Below are 20,321 nucleotides of genomic sequence, written 5' to 3'. Positions count from 1 at the left end.
TGGTACTGTGGAGGAGTGAGCTGACCTAATGAAGCTGCTGGAGAAGACGGGTCCTTAGCCTTTCTCTCTCTGGGTGTAATGGACCACTTTGGCAATCCTTCTTAGAATCATGCTTTTAAATGAATAAAATAAAATGCTTAGTATTACAAAGGAAAGTAATTCTTAATCAATTAATCAGTAATCAATTTTTGTTATGTGTCTACTGTGTACCAAGCACTCTGCTAATCTCTGGGAATACAAAAAGAGACAAAAGACAGTCCCTGCCTTCCAGGAGTTTACAATATGAGTTGATTCTGTTGAGACAGTTATCAAAATAGATTTTTTTCCTTCTGGAGCTCATTTATGACTTGTTCAATTTTTTTTCTAAGATAGGGCTATTTAAACATTCTATTTCCTCTTCTATTATTCTAGGTAGTTTATATTTCTCTAAATATTCATCTATCAGAATGTCTCTTTTTTACAATTAATTTGTTTTCAGTTTTCAACAATCTATAAATTTTCTCCCCTTCCTTCTCTGCTCCCTCCCCTCAACAACATGCAATCTTATATGGGCTCTACCCATACAGTTCTATTAAACACATTTTCACATTAGTCATGTTGCATAAAAAGAATGAAAACGAATGAGAGAAACCATTAGAAAAAAACAAAATAAAACAAAAGAGAAAATAGTCACTTTATTCTGCTTTCTGACCCTATAGTTTTTTCTCCAGTTGTGGATCAAAATATGTCTTTTAAAAATTTCACAGAACTACTGAAATATCTATACTGACTCCTTTGGGGTTTCTGGACCCCTGGTTAAGAACTACTCTGAATTACTAGCAACCAATCAAGATCAAAGAATCCTAAATCTAGAGGTGGAAGGAGCCTCAGAGACCCTTTATTGGACCCCCTAATTTTAGAGATGATGAAACTGTGGCCCAGATAGGTCAATGGAACTGTCCATGATCATAGAACTAGTAACGATCACTGCTAGTTTAGTCCAGTATTCACAGGATTATGTCTCTAGAGCTGAGAGGGATCTCAGAAGCCACCCAGTTCAACCTCTCATTTTACAGATATGGAAACTGAGGCCCAGGGAGGATCATAGGATCATTGACCTTGAGCTGGACCTCATAGACCATCTAATCCAACCCTCTCTCCTCTATTTTATACACAAAGAAATAAAATAACTTGCCCAAGACTAAGCATCAGAGGTGTGATTTGAACCCAGACCATTTGATTCCAGAGCCCCTGGATATGATCCCTCATTCTCTGACACAAGGGGCTCAGGGATCAGCAGGGTGCACCCGAAATTCTTTGTAACAATCATCTTCTACATTTGTAAAGTGCTCCGGACTCTTTAAGCTCTTTCAGAGTTTAAAAACAATTCATTTGATCATCACAATCCCCCTGTGAAATCATCACACCAGAAATCCAGGTGATATCACCTCCCTTTCACAGATGAGAAAGTGGAGGCACCCAAGGTCAAATTCCTTTCTTGCAAACCTCACAGTTTTTTCCTCCCTGCTCTGCGGACCCTATACGAAAGCCCTTGTCTGATGATTCATTGGGCTGTGCAGATGACCCTGAGGCCTTGAAGGCTAGGCCAACCATGTCAGGGCCCACAAAACAAGGAAGACTCAGAATGAGCCGAATGACTCATGATGCGCTCGTCATCCAAGGACTAGCTTGGCTCAGCTTAGAGAGGCTCATTACCAGAGGACTGATTGGTCACCAGGGAAGGAATTTGTCTTTTTCTGCATCAAGTCACCAAAAAAATAGTCTAGCAAAGTATGGAAGGGGTTGAAATCTGTTTTGGTGGAAGGAGTAGGCTTCTGTCACAGATTCAGACCTGAGAGAATTCTCAGGAGCTACATGCTCCAACCCTCCTCATTTTATAGATGAGGAATCTGAGAGGTTTAAGTTACCTACCCAACAGCATAGCCAAGAAATATGTCTCTTCCCCACCCCTTCCCTGGCTTCCTTGAAGACTTAGTTCAAATTTCACCTTCTGCAAGGAGTCTTTCTAAGGCTCCATCCCCACTAGGACCTTCCCTTTTGAGATTACCTTCCATGTACACTGTATGTACCTTGTATGTTTATAATTGCTTGCATGTTGTCTACCCCACTAGATTATAAGCTCCTTGTGGGAAGGGACTGTGCTTTTGCCTTCCTATCTATCCCCACCACTTAGCACAGGGCTTGGTATATAGTAGGTGCTTAATAAATACTTCTTGATAATGATGATGACTTGAAGCCAAGTCCTCCAGAGTCAGGCAGTCTGTTCTCTTTGTTTAAGTGTTGCTTGATCTTTTTCATCCTTTGGGGGTAGCCATGGGAACTGAGGCCTGAAAACTGCTTCTGGGGTTCCCCTGCCTGCTTTTGGGGGGCCAGACTTGGAAATACATTTCTTTCTTCCATGGTTAAAGTCTTGGACCGACTGATCACAAGAATTTGCCAGATGAGACCACTGGAGGAAAAATCGCTGGGGAACAGAGGACATAAATCACAGGGGAGAGAAGGGATATCTAAAGGTCCATCTGGTTGACCAGAGATGCCCAGCCTGGGGGTGACCTTTCGGTACTGTTAATGGGGTATATCTACCCCAGAATAGAAGAGCTAAGCCAATGGAGATTCGGTGATTTGTACCCATGCTCACACAGTGGGTTGGAAAACTGTTGCTGCCCATGGAGCCTTGGGAATCAGGGAAGAGAAGGAAGGAAAAGGGGACAGGGTCCAAGGTTACTACACATGGGACTTGAACATGAGGGACCTCAGAGATCATCTAGTTAAACTTCCTCATTTTCCATGTGAAGAAGTAGAAACCTGGAGACATGAAGTGCTTTATTCAAGGTCACACAGGGAGGAAGCCTCGCAGGCAGGGTTGTGGGTTTGTAGACCTGGGGATGGAAAATGCATCAGAGGACATTTAGTCCAAACCTCTCCTTTGACAAATGAGGAAACTGAGACCCAGTCAGGTCAAATGAAGAAACTGATAGGCTCATATATTTAGAACTGAAAGGACTTCAGAGACCAGTCCTTTCTTTTTACAGATGAGGAAACAGAGTCCCAAGGAAGCAAAGTGACTTTGTCACCAAGGTGGTAGAAGCCAGAATTGAGATTTGCATGCTGATACTGTTACTCCAGACCCGGTGGTCTCTCCACCATAGCACTATGGCTCCTTTGTAAAGGCGAGTCTTCCCCCTCCTGTCCACTGCACCCATCTGTTTTCTGAGGCTCATCAACTCGGCCAGAACCTGCTCATTGTCCCATTTCCTTGGGAGAACAGGGTTCGGAGGGTCGAGGAGAGGAGGGAGTGACAGATGTTATCCTGGAAAACAGAAGGAGATTGATGTAGGGAGCAGCAGACGAGGGGCGGTGGAGGGGTGGGGGCCTGCTTTGGGCTGGCACCCTACTTCCTTCTGCTGCTGGGCCCACTTCTCTAACTTGAACTAGCTCTTAGCTCCAAGGCCCAGCGTGGGTGGCTGAAATCTCCCCGGTAACAAGGGTCTTCCCCCTCCCCCTTTCTCTCTCTCCTTCTCTCCTTCTCCCTCCCCCTTCTCTCTAACCTTCTGTCCTTCCTCCCATCCTCTCACACTAGGCACCTGCTCTCTGCATTCCCTCTCTGCCCCTCCTCCTTCCCTCCTCCCTCCCTCTCCCTCTCCCCCTCCTTCTCTCTCTCTCTCTCCTCTCTCTCTCTCTCTCTCTCTCTCTCTCTCTCTCTCTCTCTCTCTCTCTCTCTCTCTCTCTCTCCCCCCTCCCTTCCACACCCCCTCATTCTTTTTCTCCTCTTCCCTGGCTCTCTGTCACCATCTGTGGCACAGTCATTCTCTGTCATTCTCCTTACCACCCCCTCATTCTTCCTTTCTCTGTTGTTACCTCTCTCCCTGCATCACTCCTTCTCTCTCCCCTTCTCTTTCTCTCCTTCCTCCTTTTCTCTTGCTCTTCAGGCATCTCTCGCTCCCTTGCTAAGCACTCCCCCTCCATCTTGCTACCCACTCATTGTGTCTTTCTAACCCCCTCATCCCTCTGCCCCTCTATCCTCTTGCCCTCTCCCCTTACCGAATTTCCTTTATTCTTGTTGGCTTCTGAGGCTGCCTGACACCCTCTGCCTGACACCCTCAGGAGCTCTCCTTCCCTCGTGGAGGGTCTCTCCCTAAATTCTCCCTCCTCTGCCAACACCCACCTCTTGACCTCTTTCTTGTACCCAGACTCCTTCCAGGAGGCATGTGGGGAGAATCGCTCAGCATCGATGGGAAGGCAGGGATGAAAATCATATGGGAGACCCTCAACAGACAGATGTGGCCATCTCGGGGCTAGTGGGGTGCCCCTTTGTGGGGCACAGCTGGAAACTGGAGGCTGGGGCACTGGGAGGGCAAGCTTCAACAGGAGACCAGACCCTAAGAGACCCCCCAACCCAGGCCCAGGGAAGGAGCTGTGGGAGCACCCTAACCCAGACAAGGGAAGAGGGGGGAACAGATGAACCAACGAGGGAACCCCTCATCTGACAAGCAGGTAAGAAGGCCAAAAGTCCTATTATTACTATTGAGGCTTACACCCTATAAGTCCCCTCCCTGGTCCTCCTCTGTCCAGAGCCTGAGTTTGAGTCAGCATGGGGCAGGAAGGGTGAGGGTGGCATCAGGTGGTGGCTGGAGATCTTGGATTTTAGGGGGGAAGTGGAAAGGACAGGGAAAACCTCCTGGGATTGTTGGAGGAACCTTGGAAATAGAACTGCCAGTCTTAGGATATCAGTATTTGAAGTAGTATAGATGGTTAGGGTCCATGAGGTTAGAACAAGAACGAACATTAGAACCAGAAGAAACTTTAAAATGTAGCATGTTAAGGCTAGAAGTGACCTTTGGGCTGCGATACAGATAGCACTGGGAAGGGCAATGTATCATAGAATGCTGGAACCAGCAAGGACCTGTGATCAAAGATATTAGAATGGGAAGGGACCTTAGGGATCATCTATTTCTCCCTCCCTGTCTTACAGATGAGGAAACTGAGGCCCATGCTCAAAGTCATGCAGAGATAGAGTTTCCTTCCATACCCTACCCTTTGTGGTTTGCCATGTTGCTACCATTTTCCCTAATGACCAAGGAGTCTCTGCCTCTTGTCCCATTGCCTGGGATGGGACATCCTCCCTGGAACTTTTCCAGCTTAATTCCATGACGTGGAACTATGGGAATGGAATGACCAGTGGGTCAGATCTGCATTGCTCCCACCCTTTAGAGAAAGGGTCAAGAAGATAGAATCTGTATCCTTTCTTCTGTTGGGAGGAGAAAGCTGTTCTCTCCCCCAGTAACTCACTGCAAAACTAAGGCAATCCCGACTGCTCCGTCCCCTGCACCTTTGACCAAAATTGGGGTGTTAGAGCTGGGAGGAACCTTTCCATCAGCCCTTACCCATTCCAGATCTTTCTCTTCCTTCTCTTCCTCTGGTCTAAATTCAGAGGAAGAGGTAGAAAATCAAATTCCCTAGGCTAAGCTAGGCTGAATTTGGGTTCTGGATAAAAGAAGGACCAGGAAATCTGGGGGCTGGACCAGAATGGGAAAATCCATGTTTATTCCATGGCAACGGGACATGGGCGAATGCAAAGAGAAACCTGTAAGCAGTATGATAGAATGGGAACAGGATTACACTGGTAGTCAAGAGTCCTGGCTCCTGCTCTAGGTTCTGACTCTAAACAGTTGTGTTACCTTAGGCAAGTCACTGAATTTTCAAGTTCATTCATTCATTAAAGAAATATTTAAGTGCCTATCAATTGCTCTTTGGGAAACATAAAGTTACAAAACACAGACGATTTCTCAAGGAGGTCACCTCCTAGAAGGGAGATAGGATGCTAATTCTAATAAGTGAAATATTTGCAATAGTACAAGTTGATGTTGTTCAATTATTTCAGTCATGTCTGACTTTTTGTGACCCCATTGTTTCTTGGCAAAGACACTGGAGTGGTTTGCCAGTTCCTTCTCCAGCTCATTTTACAGATAAGGAAACTAAGGCAAACATGGTGAAGTGACATGCCCAGGGTCACACAGCTAGTAAGTGTCTCAGGCTGAATTTGAACTCAGGTCTTCCTGACTCCAGGCTTGGTGCTCTAACCGCTGAACCATCCAGCTGATATGGTAAGTGAATAAAAGATGGGTGAACAATGGGATCTGTGGGGTCAGAGGAGGAAGGGGGTTAGCAGTTGGAGGAGACAACAGAGAAGGTTTAATGAAGAAGAAGCTGACCTTTACGCTGAGCTTTAAAGGATGAATTAACCAGGTCTAACAGGGGAGAACTGCCAGACCAGGGAGCTGGATATAAGAAATTCTGAGGTTCCTTGCAGCTCTGACATTCTCTGATTCTATGATATTTCAGAGAACTGCTGAGTGGGTGGAAAACTTGAACCAACTGAAAGGATCAAGGCCTGGGCAGAAAGACGCGGCAGGGAAGGGGAGAAGTCAGTGACTCACTGTGCCCAAGGGGCAGAGCTCGCGGACAGAGATGGGGTAGAGGAGAGGCAGGGGTGGGGGAGTCAAGGGGATGAGCCACAGCATGGATCTAAGTGCAGTCTACAGAAAGCTTTGTGACTCCTGCACCATAGGGTCATGGACCCCAGCTTGAAAGCTAGAAGGGAGCATAAATTTCAGGTTTGCTGTGACCTTGAACAAGATATTCTCTGTCTCTGGACTTCCATCCCTTCTACATTTTGTGAAATGAGTCCTGGACTCTCATAGCTCCTTAGAACACAGGGGCTGGACATCGAGTCCATCCCCTGTAAAGATCCCAGACAGAAACAAATAACCTATCCTTCCTTCCCTCTCCCAGACCCGGAGAATGAATACAATTATATCTGAGTCCCTTGGAAAGAAAGACGTCACCTAGATTGCAGAGCTAATTTTGGCGGTTACAGAGAGCTGCAGTCTTGCTCCTCAGCTCTCCCAACAGGCCAATGGACTTTTTCATTTCAGGAAAGGTGAAGTCCGATGTGGGGAGGGCCGGAAGGGGAAGAGAGAAAGAAGAGGAAGATGTAAGCTAATCAATTTTTCTGGGGATAATATTTTTTGCCCTCTTTTCCAGTGTCTCCTCTCCCCACTCTGAAAGGAAGTGTGAGCTTCTGAACATAAAATTTCTGCCCTCACTCTGTTTGTAGAGCATGGTGAGAGGGGGAATAGCTAGAGAGGGCCCAGAAAAAAATGGATGGTCCTAAGAGAGAAGCAGAGCAAAGCTCAGGGTCCTACTTCCTCTGTTCTCTCAGGACAGTTGGACTCTAAGGCATTGGAAGCTAGGATAGGCCAACTTCAAGGCTCCCTCTTCCTCTCCTAGGGTATCAGAGCATCTGTAAGGAGGGGAAAGAGGGGCTTGTGTCTAAGGTTTCAACCAACATAAATGAATGAATGAATGAGAAAGAACTTATTAAGCATTCACTATGTAGCTCTGGGGACACGAACATAAAAAAGAGATATCCTCTGCGTCAAAGAGCTTACATTCAAATACAACACATGTAGGGGAGTGATGTCTAGAGAGGGTTGTTTTTGTCTCAAAGTTGCAGGGATGGTGAGTGAAGTCATAGAGTTAGAGACAGAGACTAGACTTGTGACTTCACTGACATAAGGAAATCTAGGATGAGGAAATTCCCCCTGTCAGTGTAGGCTCGAGACTCCTCTTCACTAGTCTTAGATTGCTATTTAAGTTACTTGCCCAAGCTCACACAGCCAAAATGTGTCAGTGGCCAGAGTTAAGGTTGGGTTTTCCTGAATCTTAAGATTATGTCTGACTTACCACACTACTGTACAGGAGTCACTCAATAGACCCTTGGCAGAAATAATGGCACTGTTGATTTGCTTCCTGTGACCAATGTAAGAAGTGAAAGTAGAGGCAGAATGAAGCATGATCCAGGGGTCTGGAGCTTGTTAGGTTGAGCTGGTGTTTACTTCTCAGTACCACACAGCCCTCGGAGATTGTGCCAACAGCAGAAGCACCAAGAGACAGGTTGGCATCACAAGAAAATAGCCAAGGTGAGGCATGGTTAGGGTCAGAAGAAGTTTAAATGATTCTACGAGTACATCTCTTCTCAAGTCCTTGCCCCAGCCTTGGGATGGGCCAATTGGTGGAAAGGGGCAAGGGTGGAAAAGACCAGCCCTGTTCCTGTGGGTTACAGAACAGTGGTAGCATCATTACCATTGGGTTCTGGAGGTAGAATGTAAAAGTCCTTGTCCTTGGAGCCTTCCTAATTTCCATTCTCTCACCATTTCTTCCCCTTACATCCTAGAAATTTTAGCTATCCCAGGTACCTAAAATGCTAACTTCTTGATCATTTGGCTTTATAGAGGGTGGTAGAGAGATCAGGACTTACAGAACTAGATCCCTAGAGGAGCAATTAGGGTAGGGCAGAGGTCAATGTGTAGATATAGGGGAATATGCTTATAGTCAACCTCCTGTTCTCCTGATACCTAGGGCTAATCTTGCCCTTGGGGAGAACCTCTCAACATTTCTCTCTCTTTACTTAGTAGCACTGGCTAAGGGATGCCCTCAGGCAGAGGCTCTATGTTACTTGGAAAGGGGTAGGAAGGTTTAGGGAATCCTGGCATCTGCTGAGCATAAGTTTCATCTTCAGACTTATTGGCCACCGAAACCCTCAGGCAGACAGGTAGGCAGGCAGGTTGGCAGGTAGGCAATCAGTCAGTTGCTTGGTTGATCAGACACTTAGTCAGTCAAACGGCTCTACTGCTTACTAGATATATGTCCATCTCTCATTTTAAACTTGGGAATGATCATCCTCATGTCGGTGCTTGGTAGTGTGAAAAGAGCTTTATGAAACGCCATGGAAACTTAAACTGCTGTTAACATTAGGATAATTACTGGGTGAAATGAAAGGGAAGGACTAGGTGATCTCTATAAAATACGGGAGAGAACATGATAGAACTTGGAGAGAACCTTAAGACGTGGAATGTCCGAGTTGGGGGGGACAATAGGACACAAAGGGTTAGAGGTGGGAAAGAGTCATGCAGGGATCCGTAATGACTGATAACAGAGATTTGAGTAATGGAGAAAGGGGATCCAAGGAGCGTATTCTTAAATAGATTCAGTTTGAATAAAGAGATTTAAAAAACCTCCCCCTAATAACTTGAGAGACCAGGTAGAGTCACCCTTTTTTCCCCATTAAATTATCTCCACTCCAATCAATCGATCTACAAGCATGTATCGACCACATGCTTATTATATAGCAGACCCTGTGTTTGGTCCTAGAGATATAAAGGCAGACAAAAGGATACAAAATTTGATATTAGCCCTGCCCTCAGGGAGCTTCTATCAAACAGAAACTCTCTCTGAGTCCTTACTTTTCAAAGGTTATTTTCATTTCCCTCTCTTAGAACTCAAAAATGAGAGTAAAAGAAACCAAATGAGTAGGTGACTAGGGAGGGAAAGTAGTTTCTCTAACATTACTCTGAAGACCAGGAGAGATTTGGAGAGAGAAGAAACCTATCTCTTTTTTCTTTACCTGCATAAAAACTTGCCAAAAGACGCATCTTCCAAGATCTAGCCTTAAAGTTAGCCCTGGGGCTGTCCCATGAGGGACAAGGGAGGGCCAAGAAGAAAGAAAACATGAAGGGATGAAAACCAGTTATCATGTCCTGTTTCATGTCAGAGAAACTGTAATTTCTTGCTCTCACCCCCACCCAGCTATTGACCAACCTTCTCACTAGTCCTGTAGTAGAAGGGAGTCAAAGAACGTGACTTCAGATCCTACTGATATTTGTTACATCAGTGATCTTGGAAATGCCATTTATATTTTCCTTAGCCTCATTTTCCTCATCTGTAACAATGAAAGGGTTGGTTTGGTCACATTCTGAGTTCTCTTAAAGCTCTAGAAGGTGCAGAAAGGAAAAATCCCTGGAGGTCTTCAAGCAGAAGGCTGGATAACCACTTGTCAATGATACCAGAGACGATTAAGGGTTGGATTTGCTCATCTCTGGGTACCTTCCAACTCTGAGATTATGTAATTGGCTGATTGTGTATGTGGGGGGGGGGGTATGTGGGGGGGGGGGCATGTGGGTGTGGGTGTGGGTGGGTGTGTTGGGGTGGTGGTGATGGGCAGAAGGCAGAAAGGGATGGTAGTGAGGGAAATCGGGTCCTAACTCCCAAACTAGGGTCTCTAGAACCCTAGGTAAGCAATTCACTGTTCTAGATCTGAGATGCCAGGAGGTGACACTCTGTGATGGAAGCTCTGAGGGCAAAGGTAAACATAGGGCACAAGGGTTCCAGATCCCAGGTCTCAACAAGGAGAAGTGGCATCATATAATAGGAAGGATACTGAGCAGGTAGTCAGGAGACTAGGGTTCCCATTATAGCTCTGATGATAACTTACTAGGTGACTTCAGTCAAGTTAATTCTCTTTGAGTCTCAGTTTCCCCATCTTTTCCCCCATTTTTAAATTCAGTAGTTGTACTACATGACAGCTAAGATCTCTTTCAGTTTCAACATTTTGTGTACCAGCATTCTATGTTCTAAGGTCTCTCCCAGATCTAACATCTCATGCTCTAAGATCTCTCACTTCTAATCTTCCATATTCTAAGATCCCTCCAGGTTCTGACATTCTCCATTCTAATGTCCTTGATGTTCTGGCAATCTATATTCTAAGATTTCTCCCTGGTCTGACTTTTTTTGTTCTAAGGTCTTCTAAGCTCTGACATTCTCAGTTTTAACGTCTCTGATGTTCTAACAGTCTGGGTTCTGAAATCTTTCCTAGTTCTGACATAACATGTTCAAGACCATCCTAAGCTTTGACATTCCAAGTTCTAAGGTCTCTTGCAGTTGTGACATACCATGTTCTAAGATTCCTCCAAGCTCTGAAATTTTAAGTTCTAAGGTCTATCTCAACCATGACATCCAATGTTCCAAGATCCCTCCAAGCTTATATCTTTGGTTGTAATGTTCCCAGTGTTCTCAGGTTCCTTCAAAATCTGACACTAGGAAGTCTGAGATACACTGCTTTCTCTCCATCCATCCCTCAGATGTAAATGACCTCTCTTTCTCCTTGTCATACTTCCATTCTGTTTTCTACCAAGGATTGGGACAAGTTTGAAGGAATGACAGAAAAAGTTATCAGAGATTATTTGTCACATATATATTACATAACTCTGTGTCTTTCCTCCCCAGGATTGGAACTGATTGTAGTCCTTGAAGGTGACCTCTGCTGACCACCATCTTTGCCACTCTCCCATTTGACTGGTCTCTCCACCCACTATGGACATCACCAGCTTTCCCTCTCCAGTGTCTGCATCCTCAGAACCAGAGAATATCTCCCTCACCTGGCCAGAAGACTCTTTCATGGGAAACCTGTCCACATCCCCAGCCAGCATAGGACTAGATGTGAGTGGTGTTCTGATCCCTCTGGTATACCTGGCTGTGTGTGTGGTGGGCCTGCTGGGCAATTCACTGGTGATTTATGTGGTACTTCGGCACACTGTGAGTCCATCAGTGACCAATGTCTACATTCTCAACCTGGCCCTGGCTGACGAGCTATTTATGCTGGGTCTGCCCTTCCTGGCTGCCCAGAATGCTCTCTCCTACTGGCCGTTTGGCTCCTTGATGTGTCGCCTGGTCATGGCTGTTGACAGTATCAACCAATTTACCAGCATCTTCTGCCTGACTGTCATGAGCGTGGACCGCTATCTGGCTGTGGTACATCCAACCAGGTCGTCCCGCTGGCGGACGGCCCCTGTGGCCCGTGCAGTGAGTGCTGCTGTATGGGTGGCCTCAGCAATTGTGGTGCTGCCCGTGGTGGTTTTCTCAGGAGTCCCACGTGGCATGAACACCTGTCACATCCAGTGGCCTGAGCCAGCTGCAGCCTGGCAGACGGGCTTTATTGTCTACACTGCGGCTCTGGGGTTCTTTGGGCCACTGCTGGTGATCTGCCTCTGCTATCTGCTCATTGTGGTCAAGGTTCGTTCAGCCAGTCGGCGGGTCCAGGTGACATCATCCAAGCGACGGCGATCTGAGAGGCGTGTCACCCGCATGGTGGTGGTTGTGGTGGCACTTTTTGTGCTGTGCTGGTTGCCTTTCTATGTGCTGAACATCGTCAACGTGGTCTGTCCCCTGCCTGAGGAACCCTCCCTCTTCGGCGTCTACTTCCTGGTGGTGGTGCTGCCTTATGCCAACAGCTGCGCCAACCCTATCATCTACGGTTTCCTCTCTTACCGCTTCAAGCAGGGTTTCCGAAGGGTCTTGCTCCGGCCCTCTAGGAAGGTCCGAAATCAAGAGCCACCCACTGGGCCCCCCGAAAAGACAGAGGAAGAAGAGGAAGATGAGGATGATGAAAGAGAAGCTAGAAAGGAGATGAATGGGCGTGTCAGTCAGATCAGCCAACCAGGCAATGGTGGGAAGGAGTACCCACCCTGCAGATCCTGTGGCAGTGAACAGAAACCTCTCCCAGAGGAGCTGACTGGTGGGGAGAAACCCAATACTTCGAAGACAAGCTATTTATAATCAATGGAACATGACTGAGCAGGGGAAAGGGAGAGGAACTGGAGAGAAGATGAGAGCGAAGGGTTTGGGGTGCCACTGAGTGGGGAGTGGGGGCCCTAGGCACCCCCTAAAATTCATCTCCACCATTGGGAAGGGGACTGGTTGATGAGACAGTGTTGAGGAAAAAGATGGTGGGTTGGTTGAAGGAAAGAGATAGAATTCTGCATGTCCATGGCCAAGTCACTTAACTTCTGGGGTACTCAGTTTCCTCATCTACAAAATGAGAAGTTTGGACACAGGGATACCTAAGAGCCCTCCCAGGTCCAGACTGATTTTCCTGTGTCTTTAACTGGGAGCAGGAAGGACTCGGGCTGATTGAGATAAGTGACCATAGGCTCTTTCCCAAGGAGCTGCCCTTTAAGTGTCTTAGGAAGAGGGGAGTTTTGGGATCTGGATGTAATAGCTCCTGGATGATGATCCTTCTCTTCTCCAGATGTGAGTAGGCCACACCTAGGGTATTGTGTCCAATCCTGGGTGTCCTGTTTTAAGAGTTGACCAATGGTGCTGTGTTCAAAAGATAGTGGTCAAAATGGTGAGGGGACTGGACATCGTGTTTTATGAGAGGTGATTGAAGGAAGTGTATCTGAATCTCAGCTTTATCACTTTATAGCTTTGTGACCTTAGTAAAGTCACTAATTTTCTCTGGGACTCAGTTTCCTCATCTGTAAAATGAGTAGGATGGATTAAATGACCCTTGGGGTCTTTTCCAGTCCTTAAACTATGGTTCTATGATGCTGTTATGTTACCTCTGTGACTCAGTTTCTTTATCTGAATAACAACGGGGTTGGATTAAATTATGTTGGGGTCATTCAACTCTAAATCTGATGAAAGTTTTCTTCAAATACCTAAAGAGCTGTTGTGTGGGAGAAGTGGCAGATCTGTCCTGCCTGGTCCAAAGAACAGAACTAGAAGTATGGGACTGAGGCTTGGCAAGAGGCAGATCTCAGCTCTACAGAAGAAGCTTCTTAACCATTAGAGCTGTCCATGGAATAGATAGATTGCCTCATGAAGACCCATTCCTCCTCATTAGAGGTCTTCCAGCAGAGGCCAGATGACCCCTTATTGGAGATGTTGTGTAAGGGATTTATGCTCAGGTATGAGTTGGACCAGATGGCCATGGAGGTCCTGCCAACTCTGACATTTTTTGACCCTTGAACCAACATCACTAACATGCTCTAACTGAAAGTGAATTTTTCTCCTTATCTCCTTATTGGAGAAGGGGAAGTCCTCATGCTATTTATTTACTGGCTGAATTATCTTGGGCAAATCACTTCACCTCTCTGGTCATCAGTTTACTCATCTATCAAATGGAATGGTTGGACTAGATGCCCTCTAAGATCCCTTCCAAATCTAAAGTCAATGATCCAACAAACCCCTTCCATATTTCCTTGCCTTATCTTCTCCTCCACCCCAATCCCCTCAGTGTCCTGGACTTTTAAATCCACCCAGTATTTAACCAGTAGAAACACACTTGGGATGGAGATAAGAAGTAAGGCTAGTCTCATTGGCTGATCCATTCTGACATTTTTAGTGAATTCTATTGGTCTGGGAAGGGGGAAGGATGTATTTTCATCTTCTCACTTTTCATCCTTATCTTAGTATTGGGGTGACTCCACTGAGGATGCTCCTTTGTAGTCTTGGACAGCTTTGCTGATGGAGAGTGAAGGTGGGGAGAGAAGCTAGGGGAAAAGGGAGTTTGGAGGAAAGAAGCAGCTGTAAGAGGATGAGAGCTATTCTGTGGAGGGCAGATGGAAGGAGGTCACAGAGTTGACCAGGCCAATCCTCAAAAGGCCAGCCTGTGGGGCCCAAGGGTTCAGGGGCTCTAGTCACATATGTACATGGGTTTATATGTACCTAGAAGGGACTTGGAGAGCACAGTAGTGAAAGGAGCTCTGGACTCAGTCAGAAGCCCTGGGTTCAATCCTGGCCCTGACGTTCAGTAGCTGTAGGACCCTGACCAAATAAAATCAACCTTCCTAGCCTCCATACTCTTTATCTGTAAAATGGGAGTGATTTATCCCTTCCCTACCTACCTCACAGGGCTGTTGTGAGGGCCCAGTGGGATTATAGATGAGAAATCACTCTGTAAATCTCAAGTGTGATACAATGCTTCAGACTTGGAAGACATTTAATAAATGTTTGTTGGATGAAACCTGAGAAATAATTATTATTCCAGACAGATCTCATTTCTTGTTCTCTATAACCCTCTCGGTTGGCTGGACAAATGTCACAATTCCCTCTTCACCCCACTCTGTTAGGGAGGGAGTGATGGTGAAGCTAGGATACTCCACCCAGAATCCCCATGCTTCTCCAGCTACTCCTGAAAGAGGAAATGATACATGATTGGGGGGTGGGGTGAGGAAAGGGCAAAGGTCTGCACTATTGGGGTGGCAGGGAAGTAAGGATCAGGGAAAGAATCATTTCTGGAGGAAATACAAAGGTGGTTTTCTGTCACTCAGTAGCTCTGGGATCTATGATAAGTTATGTTCTTCCTCTATACCTCAATTTCCCCCATTTGTAAAATGAAGGAGTTGGACTAAGTGACCTCTAAGGTCCCTTCTAGTTTTAAAGTTTTAAGATCCTCAGACTTGGATGGATCTGTGAGGAAATAAAGAGGGCATATATTGTGAAGAATGAGGGATGTGGGAGGATGCCTTTTGAACTGGGGAGGGTGACACAGGAAGAGACCTATTTGGTACATGTGCCCTGCGGTTCGGGACCCCAGGACTGGAACTGGGCAGGGGGCAGTGAGGGGAGGGGCTTGAGAAAACAGTAGAATCCTTCCTCTCTGTCTCCTCCATCTTCTTGGCTCTCTCTCCCACCCCACTCTCACAGTAGGCTCACCTTGAACTTTCTCTGAAAAGACTGTTGCTAGGCAACGGTGGTCCATAGCATTAACTCTCCATCCTGAGTCCTGAGCCAGAGGACAAAGATGGCCAGCTACGGGGAGAGTGAGGGGAGGAAGGCTTCAGCACTTAAAAGAAAAAGGAGGATCCAAAGCGTGTGTGTGTGTGTGTGTGTGTGTGTGTGTGTATCTGTCAGGGGAAAGGGAGGGGAGTGGCAGGGGCAGACATTAGGAAAGAACACCCAGGCCTACGAGCCTACAATTCTGAGGGGCCACTGAGAGAAGGCAAATGAAATGGTGGGTAGCAGAGTTTGGAGTCCAAAGAGCTGGGTGTGAATCCTGCCTATTACATCCCTTTTCTGAACCTGTTTTGTTATCTATAAAATGAGGGGTGGGGCTAAGTGACCTCTAGATACCATTAGCAGTAATTAGCAGTGGATAATGTTGAGAAAACCCTAATGGTGATGGGAGCCCTGTTTCTCATAGAGGATAATAGAGGGTAGTCCTTCAAGGAAATTACCCTTTTCCTGTTGTGTATTTCTTAATAAAGACACCAATGATGGAGATTTCTAGAGAAGTTCCAAATGAAAAAAAAAACTTTCTTTGTTTTCAACCCTGTGAGGCAGAAATATGACTATAAGTATTATTTGCTCCATTTTACAGATGAGGAAATTGAGGTTTAGAGAGGGAAATAGCTTACTGAAGATAACATAACTGGTCATTGTCCAAGCTGGGATGAGGAAGCAAGGTAATTGATGGAAAGAATATTGGCTTTGGATCTGGGTTCAAATTCTATCTCTGATACATTTACCCTTAAACCCTTGAGTAAATCACTTAACTACAGTGGGACTCAATTTCTTTATTTGTTAAAAAAAAAAGAAAAGGTGGTTAGACTAAATGACCTATGAGCTCCCTTCTAGCATCTAAATCAATGATCTCACGATCCCTGAGTTTCTGCTCTTGGTGTCTAGTATACTTTCCATCATATCTAGTTATCTGCCTGAAGTCTTTGATGTGTAAAATTCCTTTAGAAAGTGTTACTTGGAATAGCCAGTACCTGAAGTATCAATAGCTCTAAAAGAAGATAGCAATGAGAGTTAAAACTCATTTGCCCTTTTCCTTGCTTGAATTGAGAATAGGAATAATTTTTATATGTATGTGTGTAATTATGCACACATATGTGTATATGTGTGTACACATCTGAATATGATATAATAATATATAATTAAATGTATACATGTAAATTATATATAATATAGAATGCTTTAAGATTCGCATTTTGATCCTCACAACAACCCCATGAGGTAGCTGTTATTTTTATGTCCATTTTACCCTCAGAGAGGGTAAGTGACTTGCCTGAAGGTCATATAGCTAAGTGCTGAGACAGGATTCAAAGACAGATTTTTCAGATTCTAAACTTGGTACTTTATTCACTGAGCAGCAACCTAGCTGTTTGGAACAAATGAAAACAAACACTGATTAAGTGTGTAAGATGTGGCAAATACTATATTAAGTTCACATAGAAAGGCAAGAGAGTACCTTCACTCAACAAGTTCACATTCTAACTGGGGAGAGTCGGAGAGAGACATAACACATAGAGGGGGGATTCGGCTATAGGGCAGATGGAAAGGCACCTAAAGATACCTTCTGGAGAGGACCCTTGGGAAAGGAGGATGGGTTTAAGGCTTGGAATGGAGTGGGGAGTCTGAGTTCTCACAGTTTGGGCCACCCAGGGTCTTCTAGGCACCCCAGATAGGCTCTGGGCAGCTCTTTTGACATCAGTTTTGGCTGGGTCACTCCTTGAATTACCTTGAATTATAGTATATTTATCCCATATGTATGTATCCTGGATCAATCCTATATGTATCCTATAAGTAATACACATCCTGTAGTATATTTACCCTGGAGCAGCTTAGTAGCACATTGGATAGAGTGCTAGGTACAGTGTCACGAAAACTCATATTCAAATCCATTCAAATCTGGCTTCAGACACTTACTAGCTGAATGACCCTAGGCAAGTCACTTAACCTTGTTTGCCTCAGTTTCCTTTGTCTTTGTTGATATATACATGCATATTTATATGTAATTATGTATGCCATATAATTATATATCATATGTGATTATATTTTAAAATTATGTATCATTTAAAATATAATTACATATCATATCTATGTATTTATATAATACATGTACATAGTAATACTTTGTGTAACCTTAAATAACATGCTTTATTTAATATGTGTATACCTATTCTAATAACTTTATAAGGGAATAAGCATTTATAAAGTGCCCACTATGTTTCAGGCACTATGCTGAGCACTTTACAAATTTTGTCCCATTTGATACTCACAACAACCCTGGGAGACAGATTCTGTTATTATCCCCATTTTACAGATGAAGAAACTAAGGCAGGCAGAGGTAAAGTGTCCTGCCCATGGTCACACAGTTAGTATCTGAGGCTGAATTTGAACTCAGGTCTCCATGAATCCAACTCCATGGTCATATCATGTCATCATACCATATCATATCACATTGTATTGTATCTTATCATATCATATATCATATCAGGATGCTTCCTGACCTTGGGCAATGTACTTCCTTTAGGATCCTCAGTTTCCCTTTCTGTAAAATGGAGACAAAATTATTTCTTAGTCCCCTCCAAATTTCTCATAATCTATGTCCTTGAAGTCAGGAGAAACCTGAACTCCAAGTCTAGGATGTGAAACTTACTAGCTGAATACCCATGGGAAAGGCCTCACACCTCTCTGAGACTATTTTCTGATAACGGGCATCCTGTCACTTTCACTGCAAGCCTCACAGGACCATTGTGAGGAAAGCTTCTCAGGCTTTTAAGCATTAAGGAAAAGATAATTATCTTGATTATTTAAACTCTGCCATTCCATGTTCTAAGGCCCCTCCCACCCCTCTGACATCCCCTGTCCTAAGTCCCCTCGCAGCTCCTCTTCTAAGGCCTCTCCCAGTGCTGATATTTTATTATTTGGAAGCTGTTAGGACCTCACTTATTACTAGATTTGGCAGACATGAGCTTCCAGGGAGCTCATATATTTATGACTTAGGAAGGAGAGTGGACTTGTGCAGGTGTGTGTGTGTGTGTGTGTGTGTGTGTGTGTGTGTGTGTGTGGTTGTATTCCCTGTGACCTTGGAGTTCAGTCTCTGCTGACCAGTGGGCTTATTCATTGATGTTTGGAGTGTATAAAGCATGTTGGTTCCCTCCCCCTGCCCACCCACCCCACACCAATGATTCACCTTCTCCCCATCCCACAGATGCAAATGTGCCCAGGAACATGTGCCCTCAGTACAAATGGACAGACAAGTCCCTTTATACACTTGCACAAAGCTGGGTGTGTGGGCACGCACGTGTTTGCTCCTGGACCCCTCCCCAGCATCTGCAGCCTGGGAGGAGGAGGCAGCACAAACTGCAGGGGTTGCTGGAAGCATCCAGGCCTTGTGCCAGACACCAGCCCAGGACTGTACGTGAGGAGACTACAAGCTTTGGTGCAGAGGCCACTGGGATGGGGCCCTTGTCTCTCTCTGCTTTCCCAGGAATAGAAAAATCCATTTCCTTCAGGCAGGAGTTCAGTGCTCATGGCCTCCCATAGGAGCAGAGAATGTCAGATCTAAGAGTGATCTTTGAACAGGAATAGCAGAGTTGGGAGGGGCCTTAGACCATACATTTTCAGAGCTAGGAAGGCCCTGGGAATAGGGGATGTCAGGGCTGGGAGGGGCCTCAGAACAGGGGATGTCAGGGCTGGGAGGGGGTTTGGGGAATTGAATGTTAGATCTGAGGCACTGTAGAGCCCACCTCTTTTGATGCCTTTACTCCACCGATGAGTCCCAGAGAAGGGAAGGTCCTCTCTTGTGCTCAGTGGCAGAGTTCAGAGGCCCCCCACCTCTCCCAAAGCTTGTCCCGCCTGCCCATCTCTGGTCCCAGCTTCACTCTGGGGAGTATAGGACTCTCCTACAAATTTCTTGGCTCCTCAGTGCACTTCCCGGGGCTAGTCCCTCCCAAGCACCTGAGGCAAGTCCTCGGAACAAATCAGAGAAGGGGGATGGATTTGTTGGGCCTTTGACCTGCTCAGGCAGAAGGAGTCCCAGCTTTACTGGTCCTTTCAGCTTTAATGAGCAGAAAATATGTAAATATTTATTCTCGGAAACCTGCTGACCTCTGCCTCCCCCACAGAACCCTGAGCAAACATCACATCACCTGGGCTTTCTGACAGAGTACACAGGGTCAACCCAAAGTACAAACATGCACCCACATGGCACATACTGAAACTACTGCCAGTCTCACAAGCAACGTTCCCACACATTTGTAGGGACACACACACACACACACACACACACATACACACACACTCACACACACATATACACACACTGAGGTCTCATCAGGCCCCAGAGGTCAAAGGTTCTAGCTGAATACATACAGGTGCTTGGCACATAGGGCATTCCCCAAGTCTTAGTACAGTTTGGAGGCTCTGAGGATAGCCTGAATTTTATCCACACGCATACCTCACACAAGCATTTACAGTTGAAAATGTATTCTGATTCCTATCTTACACGAGATCTAAACAAACATCCACGGGTCCACATCAAAATCCCTTCCAGCACTAACATTTCTGATACATGCACCCAAACATATATGCACATGTACATGCACATACAACGACAGGCTCTAAAGCATGGCCTTGTGAACAAGGTGCTGGGCTGGGAGTCCTGGCTTCTAGGAATGGCTCAGCCACTAGCTGCCCATGGGACTTTGGACAACTCATTCTTATCTCAGTTGTCTCCAGTGTAAAATGAGGGGGGGTAGATTGGAAGGGCTCTAATTCCCTGTTCTCAGACCTCTTCCAGCCCTGACATCCCCTGTTCTCAGGTCTCTCCCAGCCCTGACATCCCCTATGCTCAGGCTCCTCCCAGCCCTGACATCCCCTGTTCTCAGGCCCCTCCTAGCTCTGACATT

At 45.6% G+C, this 20,321-nt stretch overlaps 1 protein-coding gene and 1 long non-coding RNA gene across 5 annotated transcripts; one reads left to right on the top strand and one right to left on the bottom strand.

Moving 5' to 3' along the window:
• Positions 1-649: 649 nt before the first annotated feature.
• Positions 650-19,329, bottom strand: LOC140534674 (uncharacterized). Of its 3 annotated transcripts, none has more exons than XR_011977418.1 (3): positions 19,161-19,329; positions 15,337-15,432; positions 650-3,310 (listed from the first exon to the last, which is right to left on the bottom strand). It is a non-coding gene; the product is annotated as an uncharacterized lncRNA (long non-coding RNA). The 3 variants fall into 3 exon arrangements; XR_011977420.1 differs by lacking the exon at positions 650-3,310 and adding an exon at positions 14,666-14,812; XR_011977419.1 differs by lacking the exon at positions 15,337-15,432.
• SSTR3 (somatostatin receptor 3) lies at positions 3,780-14,652 on the top strand. 2 transcript variants are annotated; one of them, XM_072655968.1, is made up of 4 exons: positions 3,780-4,494; positions 4,973-6,104; positions 6,936-6,994; positions 11,125-14,652. In XM_072655968.1, exon 4 carries the CDS (start codon positions 11,212-11,214, stop codon positions 12,451-12,453), a length of 1,242 nt encoding a protein of 413 aa, XP_072512069.1. In that variant the 5' UTR covers positions 3,780-4,494; positions 4,973-6,104; positions 6,936-6,994; positions 11,125-11,211; the 3' UTR covers positions 12,454-14,652. The 2 variants fall into 2 exon arrangements, with proteins under 2 accessions (XP_072512069.1, XP_072512070.1); XM_072655969.1 differs by lacking the exon at positions 6,936-6,994.
• Positions 19,330-20,321: the final 992 nt, after the last annotated feature.

This window comes from Notamacropus eugenii, chromosome 3, assembly GCF_028372415.1.
Source record: "Notamacropus eugenii isolate mMacEug1 chromosome 3, mMacEug1.pri_v2, whole genome shotgun sequence".
Lineage (NCBI taxonomy): Eukaryota > Metazoa > Chordata > Mammalia > Diprotodontia > Macropodidae > Notamacropus > Notamacropus eugenii.
The sequence above is the reverse complement of the archived record's forward strand: the minus strand, read 5'-3'. Positions and strand labels throughout refer to the sequence as shown.

Excerpts from the sequence above, each read along its gene's own strand:
- SSTR3 (XM_072655969.1), top strand. The coding sequence starts at position 11,212 with ATGGACATCACCAGCTTTCCCTCTCCAGTGTCTGCATCCTCAGAACCA.